Genomic DNA, 18,498 nt, shown 5'->3' with positions numbered 1-18,498 from the left:
AACAGTATTTGCATACTGTTCTTTCTCACATGCTTATCTCTTGTTGCTCATTCAAGGCCTTGGTCTTGATTTTTCTGCGTGGTTTTCAAAAACCTGCTGGTAGGTACAGCCTTGCCTCTGTAGAGCAGGGGCTGCTGGAACCACTCCTTTGTGTTTGCTGCTGTCTGCAAGTTCCTGTTAGGATTGTGTGTTAGCACACTTTACACATCCTTTTTCTGTAATACTAAAGGAGCAGCTGCAATGCATGTCTGTGGAAGCATCTTGTGAGTACCTGGATAAGTGGATCCTGTCAGCTGTGGTTGATACTCAGCTTTCCATGGGTAATAATGACTTCTGATATTTTTAGTATTTGTGGATATGGGAAACCTCACTGACTGGGAGGCGTTTATTTAGCATGTTGCAAATACTATGCTGTCATCTAACTTGAGGGCCTGCAGGTGCCAGGATGGGTGTGTTTCAGTGTTCACTCCAGGCAGTCCATGTGCCAGGGTGAAGCTTGTTTGTAGCGTGGGCAGTGCTGGGAGCTTTGGTGGTGGAGCAGAGGGGGTGGAGCACTGCAGCTGCTCTATAAATATACCCGACAGGCTAAAATCTAGAGACTAAAAGATTGGGTTGCTATGGTGATTGATCTGAATCAGATTACCTGTGGGTCTGCTTTCACACCATGTGCATGTGTGGTGACTGCGTGATCTCGCATGTACAGCAGGCTGCTTTGACCAAGCATTTGGCTGAAGCAGGGAGGCGAGAGGAAGCAACGCTGAAGGGCCAGCATATGGCAGGGACAGGGAAATCTGTCACTATAGCAACCGAGAACCTGAATCAGTCCAGCTTCACTCTGTGATGCTGCAAAAACGTTCCTCTCTGTATGGCATGATACTTCTGTTTGTGAACTCATTCTGGTCATGTTCAGTCTATTTGTCGGCATCCCTGTCCACGCTACCTCCATTTTGCTCTGGAAAACTGATGTGGAGGCTAAAGATGCTTGGCTGTGTCAGTACTGTTTTCAGAAGGCAAAGAGATAATATTATGTAGTAGGAAGAAATCTTTATTATAATTATTCAGAAGGTCTTCAAAGAAAGTCTTCTTGTATTACCAAAAACTGTTTTCACAATTCTTTAATTTTCTTTAATCTGATTAATTCTGTCCTTTTCCTCAAGCTTTATGGATAGATGGAAAATGAAAACAGTTGGGATGCATCTGCTATTTTATCCACAAGGAACTCTTACTGATTGAAGATATGCATGTGCTCCAAGGAGGATGCTTTTAGAATCTGCCTGCAGTCTTGTTCTCTACTGGGTGATTTCTTATGCTTGGAACTATCCCTAGGCATTTTACAGAACCACACCTGTATTACAGACTAACCATACTAGATAATTATGCCATTGTCTGTTTTAGACATGCTTGCAATGCTTTGAAAATGCCTTTTTTTTTTTCTTCCAAAGTGCTAGTATCTTTTTAGGAGTCACAGGGTTGGCATGCACTGCTGCCTTGCCAAGGTGGATGGTAACACACATAAAGCAGCTGCACCAGTATAGCAAGTCCATCCAGGTCTGATTTTAGAAATTGTTCCATGTTCTGTCAAGCTCTGGAGAAGCGTCTGTGCTGTCATCTGTGTTTCTTGTGTTAGTAGCAGCACTGTATTATCTGGATAATAGTGATAATGAGCTTCCTAGAATGTTGCATATTTTTAAGTATAAAACTATTAGCAGGTTTAGTGTTCATATAGATTTTAAGCAGAGAAAATGGAAAATGGATCATGTGAAAAGAGACCTGCTTGTCTGCTTCTTTAAAACCTTAGTACAAGCAAAAATAGCATGTGCTTTACCAGAGAGATTGGATGAGATCATTTGAAACAGACTTGGAAGAAGAAATAACCAAAATTTCAGTGGTAAGGACTCCATAAAGTTTATTAAAATCTCTAAAGACAGGTCAAAGCTACCATGAACAGTTCCTATTGTGCTTCAGACCATGTTGATTCAAGTTTCTATGGTGAGTTGAGAAGAGTCCTGTTGGCAGGTTGGCTGGTGTCTTGAGGGATTTGCACATTATTTCTCATAGCTTAGCAGATAGGTAAAGGTGTGTGATGTGAGAAAAGGAAACGTAAATCAACCCAAAAGCAGGCATTGAAACTTCTGGCCCTATTTGTGTTTGTTTCAGTTTTCAGTGTAGTCCGATTGGTATGGATCTTGAGTTCACAGTAAACAATGCACTAAGGTCAGGCATAGTGGCTATAGATCTGAACTAAGTACAAACTGTTTAGCTGAGAGGTAAACAGAAATTCAAGGTGTTCCAAGGACATTTAGAAGTAAAAATTTTGTTCCTTTTGGGTGTGGCTGGAAATCTGGTATTTCACCAGGTGAAAGTGAGCCATAATTCACGTGCTTCTGTCCTGTAATTTGTTCTGTCTCCTTATTGATTTCCTCTTTTTTTCCTCTTACAAATAACGTCCACTGTATGTTCTTTACTCAGTCAGTGTGCAAATGGAATTGTAAAATGCTGATTTATATTCTAAAGGTATCCACGCACTGGTGAACAGTGCAGTATGATCCTTGTACCAAATAAAAGCAGGAGATAGTGGAAGGAGAAGCCTTTCTGGTACCATCCTGAAGTATGGAAGAGATGCAAGGAAAGCAGGACTTAACATCTGCCTGTTGGAAATGAATCTGTTGTCTTTATATCATTTTTGCAGGCAGTGATCTAAATGCCTGCTAACTGTTGAGTGTAAGGCCTGTCAGAGCTGGAAGCTTCTGTGTGATGAAAACAACTGTGAGTGTGATGGGTTGACCCTGACTGGATGCCAGTTGTCCACTGAGCTACTCTGTCACTGCCCTCCTCAGCAGGACAGAGGTGAGAAAATAAGATGGAAAAAACCCTTGTGAGTCAAGATAAAGGCGGTTTAATAAAGCAAAGGTTACGTTCACGGAAACAACAAAACCCAAAAACTTTTGTTCTCTACTTCCCATAAGCAAGTGATGTCTGACTACTTCCTGGGAAGCAGAGCTTCAGCAGGCGAAGACAAATGTTGTAAATAATGGATTCTCCTCCTTTCTCTTAGGTTTTGTTGCTGAGCAGATGTCATATGGTATGGAATATCCCTTAGGTTTGGGTTAGCTGTCCTGGCTGTGTCACCTCCCCAGCCTACTGGTGAGGGGGGAATGTTGGAGAGACAGTCTTGATGCTGTGAGAGCACTGCTCAGCGATAGCCGAGACTCTGGTGGTGTGTCAACACCTTTCCAGCTACCAACACACAGCACAGCACTGAGAGAGCTGCTCTGGGGAAAATGAACTCCATCTCAGCCAGAGCAATGCAGTGAGCCAGGTTGCGTTAACAGTTTGTTGTATTCGTTATTCTTTGACTAAATTACTTTATTCCTCTAGCTTTGTGTCTACATGAAAAGACACTTAAAAAGGCTGAAGACTCTAAGGGATAGATGAAACAGAGTTGCTGCATGATTCATGTCTCTTGGGATGCAGGGTATTGGTCTGATGCAGGTGGCTCTAAACTGATAAAAAGTCTGCTGCGGTTCTTTCATGCTGCCATATCTGTTCTGTGGTATGGAGCTTTTCATGAGTTTTTGTGTGTTTATATAGATTTTATTCCTGGGAGGACTTTAAATTGCAGAATGCCATGCAGATTGTCCTCTAAGAAGTTGTGCTACAACCTAAAATGTGGGTTTTTTTGGGCAATTTTGAAATGCAGAGTAGTGCCAGTAATAGATGTGTTTGTTGTTTTGAACACTTATTTGTATCTTGAGTTACTGGTAGGCTGTGAGTTGATGCTGGCTCTGGCCTTTTGTCTTTACGTTTAGGCTACTGTGCCAACTTTTACTAGTTCGTGAGTATTGCTGACAGCTGCTGCAGTAGGTGGTAGTGTTAGTTTTCACCAACCTGTTCATCATCCATAGAAGAGCTTATTTAAATTATGATGTTGTCTGATATGTGATCTGTTTGTGCAGTATGTTTCTGTGGTGGCCTTCCCTTCTTTATTTTTCTTCTTTTCTTGAGCTGAAGTTATAGAAAGTCTCAAGTGCTGCTTGAGGATCCAGCCTTCTAAGGGCTGGTTCCAATATGTTTGCAAAGAGAAATGCCGCAGAAACCTTGTCAGAAAAAGCAACTTTAAAACGGTTTGAGAGAGAGAAGAGGTTTTGACATTGATATGTCAAAACTTGTGCCATCTCAGAGTCAAGTTAATATCTCAGTTCAGGTCCAAGTGCCAACATGAAAGAGGAGAAATTGAAGTATCTCTTGGTTGTTTGATCTATTTTGATCTATTTCTGTCCTAATGTACTTAGTCTGTAAAATCCAGAAGGTAGGGAGAAGATGATAGCAAATCTCTGAGAAAGAAACTACTTTACCTCTGTATTGCCTGTAGAGATGCTGTCTGTTGTTCTGTGATCGTATTATGTTCAATCAGGTTTTCCAGATTCCCCTAGCTGCTTGCTCCTACTTTTTTTTTGTACCCTCACAAGCATTTGTGGGGTCACTTGGTGAACCAACTCAAAAAAACCCCAACCTAGTAAAACCAAAAAATGGCAAGGGAGGAGAAGGGAAAGTTTTAGTTTTAGCCCATATCAGTTCCACAATCTGGGTCACCATGTAGCTGCATGAGCACTTCTACCTGCACAGAGAAGGGAATGACACTGGCCTGAAAGCAAGCTTTTGGCAGATAGGGGGCAGGAGGCAGGACTTTGATGTCTTTTGTGTTGCTTTATACAGATCATCAACTGTGGTGTCCAATTCCAGCCAGGATTAGGAAGGTGAGTTCCAACAAATACTGCTACAATACTCTTTAATGCTGTTACTAAAAGGTAAGTTAAGGTTGTAGTCTTGTAGTCTCTCAGTACTCTGTAGTCACTGCACAAGTTTCTACTCCACTGTAAATGCATTTTACTTTCTCCACCTTCACTGAGGGGTAGGGTAGTCTCTGTTACAGAGGAAGAACATATGTTTAGTTACCACAAGTAGCAAAATTTCCTCAAAGTCATACTTCTAGGTTACATTGTGGTAACTTATTCCTGTTCCTATATCTGTATCTGATCACTTTGTTCTTTAAAGAGTTCTGGGTAAAGGTATTTGGAAAGAAAACAAACTGGAGACAAAAAGGTCCGCTTGATCATCCCAACTTCATCTTGTTCTTCTTGAGTTAATCTACACCAAGATATTTGTAGAATATCAAGGATCAAAAGCTTTTCCTGGGCAAATTCTACAATGTTTCAATAATGTCATTAAAATTAAGAAACAGGAACTTTGCTTCCTGTGTCTGTATTTTGTCTGTTATTCAGAGAAGATGATTTATAACAGTATTGCTGCTCAGAGAAGATAATTCATAGTGCTGTCACTTAAGAGCCTACAGTGACTGTAATTGAGGATCTACTAAAACTATGCAGCAAAGTTTTACAAGTTTTGTGAGAGTTTGTGTGTGTCAGCATTAAAGTTTTGTTCAGTTTATTATTCCTTCATTAATACTTACTGACTAGTATGATTTTCCTTTTTTATAAGTCACATACATCCTTTTTTTTTTGTGTGTGTGTGTGTTCTTACTGGTATTTGGAAAACTAGTGAATAAAATTCCCCAACTCTGTTTCTTGAATGTGAAGGGCTAGGGAAAAAATATGTTGCTAGACTTCGAATGTGACTCTGAGATGCTGACAGTTACAGTGCTTTTAACTAACTTTTGGTTGTGAATTAATGAGAGAAACATCAAGAAAATAATCTGATTTTGGTGAGATTTACAGGTTGTTAGTAAATCTGTTTTACTTCTATGCAAATAAAATATAAACTTTATGCTGCAGAACTGAAATATTTTAGTACAGCAATAATAATTTTCAGAATTCTGTGACAGCCTTAGGATAGACACATGAACTGAAGTGGAAACCTTACTCTGAATATGCCCCCAAAGGCAATCAGTTCAAATTTTTTGAGTATAAAATAACTCTACTAATACTTTCATTGAGTTGCTCAGTAAGCTTGTAGTATACTTTGAACATCTCTGACTTTTAGAGTTTCTGAGAACTTTCCGTTTCAGAAAATTTCTGTTTTCAGATTGTTTTCAAACATAGATAGGGAACATTGTAATGTGGAACTGTATTACTTTTTAAGATTTTTTTTTCCCCTCTCTATGTCATGAATTCTATGAAGTATGAATTGTGGGATTGGAAAGAATGATTTTACAGTGCTTGCTGAGTTCTGGATATCTATTAAGCATAATTATTGACAAGTAGTAATGCTGCAGTAAAATACCAGTTGTAAGTAAGTGAAAGAAACAGTATGATTTACAAGAGGCACTTTTGCTATTGCAAACTGCAGTTCTGTAGAACTGCAGTTCTGTGCCTTCACAGCAAAAGCGTTAAGAGATCACAGTTGTTGGGGATTGTGGAGATCATTCTTGCTGTAGGCCACTTGCAGGTTTGGGACAGTGAGATGCATTTTGTTAGATTGGACTTCTCTTGATGTTACCCTTCTGTTTATCACACAGCTGAAGTTCAGATTGTGTCTTTTTCTTCAGTCATGTTTAGCTGTACAGCGTTGCCAACTGAAGCTCCTTTCCCAAGCAGTGTAGGGATGTCATGGATTTGCCTAAACATCACACAAGCCACTTAATGAATAGCACTTTGCAAGTAATGCTGCTTTGTTTGTCTGTGTTTTCCTTTAGAGCAGAATCATAGAATTGTTTAGGTGGGGAAAGGCCTCTAAGATGATCGACTCCAACCAGTAATTCTTGAGATCCTCTTGTTCTTTTCTTGTGTGTTTTTCAGCTCTCTTTGTTTTTGTGGGCATGTGCTGTGGTTTTATAGTCAAGAAGATAGAAATCTGTGGATGGCCATGTGTGCACAGAACATTGAGGCTTCTGGGGAATGTAATTAAGGCCATGAAATTACTTATGTGTATTTGATATTCCTGATTGTGCTTTTGACACTCTTGCTTTTCTTGATTGTAGCTTGGACTTCCCACATATTTTCCAGATTCTGTTCCCCAAGGTGGTTGATCACAGCTGATGGGATAATTGACCACTGGATCGATGAACAGAAATTCACTGAGATGACATAGGGAAGGGTGTCACGAAAATGGTGCAGAAAAAGAGAATCTGCCCCCGCTTACTGGACTATCTTGTCATCATTGGAGCCAGGTAATGTAAAAGAGTCTCAGCAATGCTTTGGCTTGGGAATAAATAGCCTCACATCCATTGATGAAGCCTTGCTTGGTGCTGAGGAAATGCTGTTTGAAATGTGTGCAGAATGCTACCCTAAGGGTAGCATCTACTTGGGCCAGGGCACTTTTTGAAAGATACTAGTTCAGCCAAAAGTTTTTAATTTGTGGTCCTTAGACTTCTTTTCCAGGGTCTGCAAAGGGTGACTAATAAAAGCAAATTTATATATCACTTTCTGGTAGCCAGTGTATCTGAACTTCTTTGCTTTTACTGGCATCAGGACAGAAGGATTCACAAATTGAAAACACTGAAAGCTAAATGCAAGTAAAATACTAGTTTTCTACTAATTTTACTACTAGTAGCATACTAGTAGTAAAATACTACCACTTTTCTAGCTTTTGAAGTGTAGTCTGTAAACTCAGCTTGAAAAAAAATAAATCTGGAACTTGCCTTACTTGGCTCTTTCTCCCTCTAATACTTATTTAATCCTCATAGGAATGACATGAATGCTTTCAGTTTTTTAAAGTTTTATTAACTACCAATAGATAAAATGTTATGCTTATTTACTTAAAGTATGTATGAAATGTGGGGTTGATAGGTGTTCTGTTTGTCAAACACACAGTTGCTCGGTAAATGTTACTTTTCTTTATTCAAAGTTTATGCAGCTGCTTTCTGTGAGTCTCTTTAGTGGGTGTATCCCAAAGTCTATTTTGCTTTCATTTCTAAATATCAGTGGTTTATGTGCATCAGCCTGTTGCTTTACTTCTTGCTTTCTTTTCAGAATACTTTGAATGCAGTATTTAAATAGGCTAAGTGGAGGAAATAGCATAATCCTAACTAATAGTTATTTTTATTATTGCATTTTATGGACAGAATAATAGTTAAATTACTTCTTAGAGTCTGTAGGAAAATAACCAAGTTTTCCTACATGTGTGTCACCAACTAGAAAAAGGAGGAAGAAATGTTAATTGCCTCCTCCAATGACATTTATAGTGTCTGATGTTCTCACTTAGAAATTTGCTCGTATCACTTCTGGACTCCCACAGTTTTCTTGCTTTTTGTCAGCCCATGGTAGCTAAACTGCTACTGCTCGGAGGTCTGTTGTCTCATTAGTCACTTCAACAAATGTTTATGATAAGAGATGGAGCTGACTGAAGTAGATTCTACTACAAAGTCCTCAGGAGCTCCATGTGGCCTTTACTGTTACCTCTTTTTATCCACTGTGCACAAATAGCAATGCCTTTTGTAACTATTCTCTTTTATTAGATGCAAATGTTCTCAATGTCTGAGAAGACTCTGTCCTTGTAGCTAATATTACTGCAAAAGAAGTGGTGATATATTCACTGGTACTTCATTGATGTCAATTTTTTTACCATTTACTGTGAAATAGACTCTCTAAACCTTACCAGCATTATTTGATATTTGTTCTTCAGCAGATGATGCATTAGTTGTGTCTGCTAACATATAAAAGCTTTTTAGTGTTTCATTTTTCTTTTCATACAGTATTTCAGTACTTAACTATACAGGCAGTATAAATCTTGTTAGGAATTTACGCTTCATTATGAAAGCATTTTTACTTTTTCTGTAATAAAATATTAGTTTGGGAGAATTAGTCAGCAGAGCTATTTGCACCAGTTTCTTTTATAAATTAGGAACATTCCATTACTACTTGTTTGGTTTTTTTCATATCTATTATATGAGAAAAACAAGTGTAATTTGTATTTTGAAATAGGCAAATCTAAAGTATCAAAATGAGAAAATGTCTAGTGTCATATCCCATAGGGGAGTGATGGTGGAGCCAGGTCTCCTACCTTCCATTTAGTAAACATGGTACTAAATGCTAATTACTTTAGAAAATGATGAGAGATCAGACTATAGCAAAGAGGTGAAACCAAAGAGAGGTTGCTTTGGGGACAAGTTTTTCTTCCTTCACTATTTGGATCTCCTTCTATATCTCTGACAGTTATTCATTAACTTTCATGGAAAAGTAGTTGTAGGAAAATTGTTAATATTTTGAAAGAATCTGTTCTTCCAGTGGAAAATTAGGAAACAGCAGTACTGCCTTTCTGTCTTTGTGTTCCATTGGTACACAGTGGTACAAAGATTAGTGAACCACAGTGTTAATAGGTCCACATGTTACCACACAGCTTTTGTAGTAACTTACACTTTAAATCCAACCTGAAAATCAAAGCTAGAAATATATATAGCTATCGTTGCTAGGACTTTTTAATGAAAATTTTTTAGGATGAGGTCCATATCACTCCACCATTCATCTGAGTTCTTTCCTCGTAAATTCTTATTTTCCCAGTTAGGAAATGATACTGGATTTTCTCATTTAATTTTTCATCTTGTTCATAAATGGCTGAAATACAGGGGCTTTTCCTCTTGCTGGATGTTTGGAGAGGGACAGTGTATTTCCTACCAAAATGTTGCACAGGTCTCTACCTGTGCAGCTGACTTAATTTTGAAAGTCAGAGTCAGGGAAACATGACTATATAAAGTTCCCCTGGGAGCAACATACTCCCGAAAGTCCTTTTCTCAGTCAAATTTCAACACACTCCTTGCTGGGCCTTGATAATGATGGTATACACTTAGACTTCTTTACTTGACCTTTCTGCCTTGTGCTACTGATTGAGCATTGTGGACAGTGACTGAGAAGCTGCACTTTCCCTGGATAGTAGGGGAGAGAAGAAACAAAAGATGAAGCTGAGCCCACAGGCTCCTGACATGTTAGTAGGAAGTTCACAAAGATTTTTATTGGTATTAATCAACTATGTATGGTTTTTTTGTTTGCTTCTTTTCTAGGCACCCAAGCAGTGATAGTGTTGCTCAGACTCCTGAACTGCTGCGACGTTACCCTCTAGAAGACCATGCAGACTTTCCTCTACCGCCTGATGTTGTGTTCTTCTGCCAGCCAGAAGGATGTCTGAGTGTGCGGCAAAAACGCATGAGCTTCCGTGATGACACCTCCTTTGTCTTCACCCTCACAGACAAGGATACAGGTGTAATTCGCTATGGAATCTGTGTCAACTTCTACCGCTCCTTCCAGAAGCGAGTACCCAAGGAGAAGGGAGAAGGCACAGGGGGACATCGAGGTCGGGAGGGACAGAAGATCCCTAAATCTGGAGAGGCATCAGCACCCCAAGAGGAAGTGGGCACTGAGAGTTCAGAGAGTGGTTCTTCACTGCCGGCTCCAAGTGCAGAGTCTACCCCTGATGTGAATCGATCACCGCGCAGTAAGCGTCTGGCCAAAGGCAGTCATCACTCTCGGAACAGCACCCTGACTTCACTGTGCATCCTTAGTCATTATCCCTTCTTTTCCACATTTCGTGAGTGTCTCTACACCCTCAAGAGACTTGTGGACTGCTGTAGTGAGAGACTGTTGGGCAAGAAGTTGGGCATTCCTCGTGGAGTGCAGAGGTATGTTGAGAAGGAAGAAAGAACTTTTTCTGCCTACTGTTTGTGTCCAGGGCTGCAATTATCTGCATGGCAAATTGTGGCTGCAGGTATGGTTGCAGAAGCAGCCAAACACCAATGGTTGGCCTTTTTCGCTGTTTTAACCCAGGTTCTTGTTAGGAAAAGGAAATTTTTATAATGATGTCTTTAAAACTTCTCTGATTCTGTAAACTGATATGATTTTCATTTTTGATACACCTAAGGAGGCACTACCCTTCTGATAACTGAAGCTGAGCACTGGTGCTGTTATTGTTGCTTTGGCATTTAAGCAAAGTGGCAGAGTGGCAGAGTACATCAAGACCGATTTTCTGGCAAATTAGAAACAGCCAAGAAATAACAGAGAGAGTTTCCACTTGGGACAAGAGGGTAATGATGAAAATGTGCTTAACGAGCTTATGAAACAATCTGAACTTCAGTGTGCGAGAGAAAAAACTAGAGAAGCAGGATCAGCTGAAATAGGTCAAAGTACAATATTTGAAGGGGAGAGTGAGGAGAGGTAGAAAAACAAGGGAGTTGTGTAGGAAACATATGGGAATGGTTGTTGGTAACAGCAAATTAAGAGGAACTTGGTGTATATTTAATGTAATGTATTAATCTTGTGTATCTTCTATTACAGTGTTGGGTATGTTACAAAAGCTGTTGCACTGTAGGGTAGAGAAGGAAAAACATTTATATGTATTTCAGTCAAGGATGTATATTTGTGCTGCTGTGCCTGGCACCTATATTCCAGGATGATATTTGCCTTTCCAATATGCTAATTGAATAGAAAAAATATGAAACGAAACTCTGGAGAAGGAGGAGATTATCTGAACAGGAAGAGGGACAGGGCTGTGAGATAGGACATAATATGAATTAAGTAGCTTGGTACACTCCAAATTAAACTTGTCAAAAGCAAAAAATGACAGGATTATTATAATTTTTATCTTTATAAGCTCTTTACATTTTGCATGAAATGTGTCCCATTCATAGAGCAGTAGCCTATTTCTCGGGTTACTGCCCTGGAATAGTTCTAGGAGAGTGTTCTGGGCTAGTATGATTGACTCCTGTGTTAGCAGATTTATCACCTGAATCCACTGATAGGGAATAAATTATTCTGTCAGACCAAAATTTCCCCCCTCCCCTATGGAAGTGTCTATTAAGGAAGTTTATTTTGTCACTCGATTTAGTCTGATAATTACTGAGGCAGAAAAAATACACTGAATTTTGTTATTTTCCTCAACTCAGTGAGCTCGTATGATTTTTTGAAAGGGGTGGTAGAGTATTCCAGTGTTTGAGTGGCATGTGTTATATGAAAAGTTTGCTCTTATTGGACAGAATGCTTAAAGAGGAGAATTGAGTGATGAATGAGGAGGGCAAGAGAAGGCATAGTGAGCATAGATCTCTAGGAAAAGTAAAACAGTAGGTTTGAATTACCATGTGGTTTGCTAATGGTGACCTGGAAAAGTAGAATAGTTTTAAAGTGGTGGCAGAATAAAGGTGAAACCGAATCCTCACTGCTGTCAAAAGGTGGAACCCAGTGTCTTGTGCATGACAAGTGGCTGAAGGAAGAGCGGAGGATGAAAAGTGTCAGTTCCTGAGAGGTGTATCAAGTACTTATTGTAATCTCAAATTGCCCTTATTTTGACCCATCCAAATTTCTCTAATTATTCTTCATTTGTGAAGCCTCCAGTGTCATAATCTTTTTTCTTTTTTTTACTTTTTTAAAATTCTGAACTGAAAGGTAGAATCTCTAATTTGAACCCATACCTTTCTAAGGGATCTGTTGCAGTAACTGAAAATATTTATCAGACTGAAGTTTTATGCAGAATGAATACAGAAGGTTTGCAGCCTTCACTGTTCTACAGCATTAAGGGCTGAAGTGTACAAGACCCTTGCTTCCCTCATCAGATGCAGTTTTGAGTTTTGAAGCTCTGAAGGTGCTGAGCAATGCTGTATATGATTTTTGGCCAGCCCATCTGAGAGCTACAGTTTTGCAGATTGCTAGCTTAGGGCGTGGAAAAATTGCTGCTTATTATGCTAAGGTACCTAAATGTTTTCTGCACAGCTTTCAGAGACTTAGCTGAAATACATCCATTTCTGCCATGCGTTATTTAGCTCTTAAGAATGATGCAGCACAATTTAGGATAGGATGAAGAAGAATATTTTATCATGGCAAAACATCTGGAATATCTTGGGTGTGGCATATTTTTATTATCTCATGTTTAATTCCTATTCTTGCAAAGATTTCTAGGACTGCTGGAAGCAGAGCTCTACAGTCAGTCTGCCACTATTCTGTATGAGATAGAAAAGTATCCTGTGTATCTGCTGAATTTCAAGTAAATGAGAGGGCAATGAGATTTCGTCAGAGATCTGGACCTGACTGAATCCTTTAAATGAATGAATGAACTCTCAAGTGACATCTTGTATTGATTCCTGCCACAGAAAGATTTATACTTCCCCACAGTGGTTGTGTCAGTAAGCTTAAATCTCTATCTTCCATTCCACTGTGTAATCAAATGTTTATTAGTTGTTTCTTTTAGTTCTTTGTGGATCTACCCTTTCTCTGGAAGAGCCTTGCAGAATGGCTGTCAAGAGAAACTGTAGGAGTCTTAACCTTGTTCTCCCTGTACAGGGATACGATGTGGCGGATTTTCACAGGCTCTCTCCTGGTGGAAGAAAAGTCTAGTGCGTTGCTACACGACTTGCGGGAGATTGAGGCTTGGATATACCGTCTGCTCCGGTCACCAATGCCCATTGCTGGTCAGAAGCGGGTGGATGTGGAAGTCTTGCCACATGAGTTGCAACCAGCTTTGACCTTTGCTCTACCTGATCCATCCCGCTTCACCTTGGTGGATTTTCCATTACATCTCCCTTTAGAGTTGTTGGGAGTGGATGCCTGCCTGCAGGTGCTGACCTGCATCCTTTTGGAGCATAAGGTAAGAAGAGAAGAGTAGATCTTTGATAAGTATGTAGGAAGCTCTGCCCTCTTCAAAACTAGCATAGTCTGGATATGTTAGAATAGCTGTCTCCCTGCACTGCCTGGAATCAATTTGTCTGTGGGATTCAGATTCTTCTGAAGTTCCTGGTTTGAAGAGTTCTGTTCTCACTCCAGAAAGCATCTAAAGCTTGTTTTCAGACAGATTAATGGAGAGTTACCCAGTTCACAGCCATTGAATTGGAGCCTGCAGGCTGTGATGTTTGTATATCCCTGAGGGAAGTATTAGAAGTGAATGGTTGCTGCTGTGCTAATGGGAGTTTCTTTGGTTGCAGATTGTATTGCAGTCCCGAGATTATAATGCGCTTTCTATGTCTGTGATGGCCTTTGTGGCCATGATCTACCCATTAGAGTACATGTTCCCCGTGATCCCTCTGCTTCCCACCTGCATGGCCTCTGCAGAACAGGTACATATTTTTCCTTTGTTGCTCTCATAGAATAGAGTGATTCAAAGCAGTAGTAAACAAACGATGGACTGAATGGCCACAGATCCACAATATTATGACAAGTATTTACAAACCCACCTCCCCCTCCTCCGCCCCCACTTTCCCCCACGGAGAATTAACATTTGTGGGGAGGGTCCAGAGTAATATTTAAGGATGTTTGAGGGCTCTTGATTCAGAGTTTAGAAACTATTGTCTGCAATTTAATCTTTTCAGAAATATCAGCTGGGAACCTGGGTTTTGCCAATAGTTGGCTCTTTGCCAGAGCTCATTATTTTACTTGGAAAAATAGAATTCAGGCCATCTTATTACTTCAGTGCTATCCTGTAACTGATGCTACAGGTTTGTGCTTGTACCACCCCTTGAAGGTGACCAACTGTTCTAGATTTAAAGAATAAATTAGCCTCGCAAGCCACTGGTCTCAAGCTGCTATGTGCATAATTGATTTAAACCTTTTTCCTCTGCTGATTTGCTTTTTTCCTGAATTTCCCATAAGGTTTTCCACATACATTTGAAAAAAAATGTCTATCTTCTACTTCATAGAGATGTTATTTTTTTGAAACCAAATTACCACTGCAAGCATAAGGGTAAAGCCCTTGCATATAGTTTGTGCCTATTTACAATGGCAGAGACTCATTCTGACCTGAGGATGTATTAATCTGTGACTTGTTGCTTTTCAAGTTAAGCTCTTACTCTGAACATTTTTTTCCTTGGTTCATGATAAATGTAGGAAACTGTTTCTGAAGAGCCATGTAGTTACATCCTGGGGAGGAGAGGAACATGGGAGGTGGAAATGTATTTTCTTCTAGTTGAACATTAAAGCTTTCTGAGCAGGAACTTTTATTCTTTTTTTTTTTGGTAATGTTTCTATTGTACGATATTAATTACTTATTTATCAATACCTTTTGTGTTGTCTGCTCTGCTATAAACATATTGTAGTCAATAAATAAATATTTGGGAAGAATGGTAATATCAAATGCTGATCTTGTCCTTAGTGAAGTCTATCTTTCTCTCAGTTGCTTCTAGCCCCTACGCCTTATATCATTGGTGTTCCAGCAAGTTTCTTTCTTTACAAACTGGATTTTAAGATGCCTGATGATGTTTGGCTTATTGACCTGGATACCAACAGGGTAAGTAGTACCCATCAGGACTTGTGGCTTTGTTTCCAGGGAACTGTGTACTGTCTTCAGTGTACCTACTGAGAATTTAATACTGCCTGCCCTCGGTCTGTCTTTGCCACTCCTATCTTAAACTTTAGGGTTCCATTCCTTATTGTGTCTCAAGGTTCCCATTTCTTTTGCATAAGGTATCCTTTTTCAGTTAATCCATCTGGCTATATCATTAGAAGATAAATCCTCAAACAAATGATAAAGCTTTCTTCTTGACTACTTGTGAGACTGTTTCTTATAGTCCTACCTAAGAAACCCAATCTGTTCAGAGCCTTCCAGCAGCCTTGGTTGTCATGATTCAAATGGGGCTATGTATCTCACTTTCTATGAGGTATGAGCAAGACTAATTCCAGGGAAATGTGTAAACCATCATCTACTTGGTGGAAAGTGTGAGTTCATTCAAACTTCTCTTTTTTCTGTGGTAAAGTAACTCCACTGTTTGGGATACTGTAAACAAAAACAACCATAGAGAAGTGAACATCAAAGTGAAATGCGGCTGTATGTGTGTCAGATTGTGTTTTTTTAATTATTAATTATTTTACTTTATGACTTCTATTCCTTGGTCTCTAGGATGGTGGAGATTCAGGAGATTCTGTTTTGGAAATGACTGCAGATAGGGATTTTTAGTTTGTTGCTGTGCTTAATTCCAGGTGATTGTTCCCACAAATGCGGAATCTTTGCCAGCACTGCCAGAACCAGAAGCTTCAGAGCTGAAAAAGCATCTGAAACAGGTAATATGCACTTTGAGGAAAGGACTCAGATTCAGTAGAACTTAGCAGATGTAGTCTTGCCCAGCTCTTCTGCTATAGTGGGTAAGAACGCAATGCAAATGTAAAGCTGAAATGGCCCTGTACACAATAGATAGTTTCTGATTTTTACTGTTGTTTGGGGCTAACTTATTTCCAGTTGGTGCAGAAAGTTCCAGATTCCTCCTTTACATTTGCCATGTGGGCTTTAAACTCTGACTTGATCCATCAAGCTATGATCATCTTTGTTTCCCCTCCATTCACAGATCTGTGTGTGAGGTCTCAGTCTCTCCTCTCAGGTCCTGCTAAGCCATTAATCAGCTTGGGTCATCCTGGCTGATCGTGTCAAGCAGGTTTTATCTCTTTATTTCTGTTTTCCTTATGCACGCTGCATGCAGTATCTAAAGGTAAAGGTGTTACTAATGTGATGAGGTTTGCTCTTTCCTCGTAGACCAAGAGAGCAAAGTGTGTAACCTCTGTCATACCCCAGTACCTGCTGTCAGCACAGATGGAAGTGATGTGTTGCCTGGAGTTTTGTTAGAACAACCTTCCCCTCACTGCTGCCTCACCCCCTTGCAATTTCAGGCACTCTTTAGCAAAACTCTCTCACTAGGGTAAAGTTGGGTATCAGAAGAACAAATTGCAGTTTTTTTGAAGCCATGTTTAAGATTCTCAGAGTCTGCACTCAGATTCAGCTTACATCCCTATGTATTCCTTATGGGCATTATCATTAAGAGTTTGCCATTGGCAAAGAAGGAGTGCTGCTGGTTGCTGTACAAAGTAGACAAGACAAAATTGTGGCCCACATCACTAAGGTTAATGTTTTGTATGCCTTTGGGTCTTAGAGTCAATGAATGAATTTCGGGATATCTGCTATTAAACTGTAGTAGGAAGTTCTTAACTGCATCATTAAGGACAGCAGGCTTTCCAGTTTCCAAAGTGGCAAGATGTGAATGTTTGGGGGTGGGGCAGTTAGACCTCTTTCCTAAGATGTGCTTATTTTGTGGTCCCTTTTGTTTCCTCTCATTTGTGATATTTGGTAGTAATAGACTTTTTTTTTTCCTTCCATCTGTTTCTCTGTGATCATGTGTTCGTCTTGGCTCTGATGGGCTGCTGTGGTGTTATTATATGATCTTCCATCTTGCCTCCAGTGTCTGGTTAGCATGACTGCAATCACTCAGAAACAGCTGCTCACACCCGACAACAAGGTTCTTTATTTTATTCTTTTCCCCTCAATTTTCCATTTTACACTTTTCCTTTGGAGGTTTTGTTTTTGTTTGTTTGGTTTTATGTTTTTTTTTTTTAATGAAAAGACAAAGCCTCAGTGGGCAAATGGGATACATGAGGAAGATTTAGGATAGGTCTGGGTGTCCAGGACTGATTTATCACTTGTGCTGCTCCACTGTGTATCCATGAAAACTTTATGAGGGTTGAAGAGGATGGTAGCTTTATGGAGAGATGAAGACTCCAATTAGATGGAAAGTGGAGGTTTGCAGGGATAGAGGCAGATGTTTGTGTTAAGGTGTCTTCACATTGTCCTGGTATGTCAAACTCACTGGCTGAATGGCCAAGTTGCAAGGCAAGTTTCAAGGCCTTTAGGTCCCAAGATGTATTCAAACTGCACATGGGAATAACTCTACAGTAAGTCGTATGCGGAGCCATACTACTTGTGTTCCTATTTGGTCTATCTGTTTTCATGTCAGGAATGATCTATCAAAGTGGACTTCTGTGCTACTCCTTGACTGGCTCCAGAACTGTTTAAGCAATGAAGAGATCATTATGACAATAAACATAAAGGAGGGCCTGGAGATATTTATTGACTCAGCATAGGAGGTGGTTTAAAACGAATTAATGGAGCATGCACAATTGTTGCAATTGCCTAGAGGGCAGGGTAGCTCTGATCTCTCTTTTGTTCCTTGAATAACTGTTCTTGCTGAATGTGTGCATAATGTCCTTCGTTAGGCCCTGGCCAGCATGAGTCTGAATACTCAGCCCATTCTTAATCTAGAGAAGTTCCAGGAGGGGCAGGAGGTGCCACTGCTGCTGGGAAGACCACAGAATGATTTGCAGTCTACTCCCTCCACAGAATTCAACCCCCTGATCTATGGAAATGATGTGGACTCTGTTGATGTGGCTACCAGGTGAGGCAGAACAGCAAGGTACCATTGAGTCTTCATAAAAAAGCACAAACACTTCTATGGGTGAAACAGCGTCTTCCAGGTTCTATTGCAGATTCTACTTCACATCATGGGGGGAAAGAGAGCAGAAATTACAGTGTTTATCTCAGATCTATTAACTGCATGAACATAAGTGTATCTTGAGGGCGTGTTTTGTTTCTTGCATTTTTGTATAAATCATCCACTTTACCTGGATTTGTCAGTCTGATATTGTATCCTCAGCTTAAATCACAAGCCTTGAACTACAAAAAAAGCTGGAGAATTAGTTGTCACCTCAGCTAGTGGATATGAGAATTATATCCTTCATCCTTTATATTGGTGAACTAGGTGGTGAGTTAGAACAAAGTGATTTCTTGGGTCTTGGTTTGTTTTTTTGCTTTTATTTT

General features: G+C 39.8%; 1 protein-coding gene across 50 annotated transcripts in view; it reads left to right on the top strand.

Annotated features, from left to right (window-relative positions):
- The window catches only part of MADD (MAP kinase activating death domain), a 72,471-nt gene that overhangs the window by 6,206 nt on the left and 47,767 nt on the right, over window positions 1–18,498 (top strand). For 29 of the 50 annotated variants that reach the window (XM_032689877.1, XM_032689854.1, XM_032689831.1 and 26 more), the window contains exons 2-9: window positions 6,938–7,126; window positions 9,953–10,567; window positions 13,215–13,518; window positions 13,853–13,984; window positions 15,037–15,150; window positions 15,840–15,920; window positions 17,087–17,143; window positions 17,898–18,076. In XM_032689877.1, coding sequence (XP_032545768.1) covers window positions 7,065–7,126; window positions 9,953–10,567; window positions 13,215–13,518; window positions 13,853–13,984; window positions 15,037–15,150; window positions 15,840–15,920; window positions 17,087–17,143; window positions 17,898–18,076 — 1,544 coding nt within the window. In that variant the 5' untranslated portion in view covers window positions 6,938–7,064. The remainder of the gene's footprint in view (window positions 1–6,937; window positions 7,127–9,952; window positions 10,568–13,214; window positions 13,519–13,852; window positions 13,985–15,036; window positions 15,151–15,839; window positions 15,921–17,086; window positions 17,144–17,897; window positions 18,077–18,498) is intronic. The other 21 variants (XM_032689875.1, XM_032689881.1, XM_032689874.1 and 18 more) reach the window with 1 other exon arrangement.

Source organism: Chiroxiphia lanceolata, chromosome 6 (genome assembly GCF_009829145.1).
Source record: "Chiroxiphia lanceolata isolate bChiLan1 chromosome 6, bChiLan1.pri, whole genome shotgun sequence".
NCBI classification, from domain to species: Eukaryota; Metazoa; Chordata; class Aves; order Passeriformes; family Pipridae; genus Chiroxiphia; species Chiroxiphia lanceolata.
Note: the sequence above shows the minus strand (reverse complement) of the source record. Positions and strands in the feature narration are given on the sequence as shown.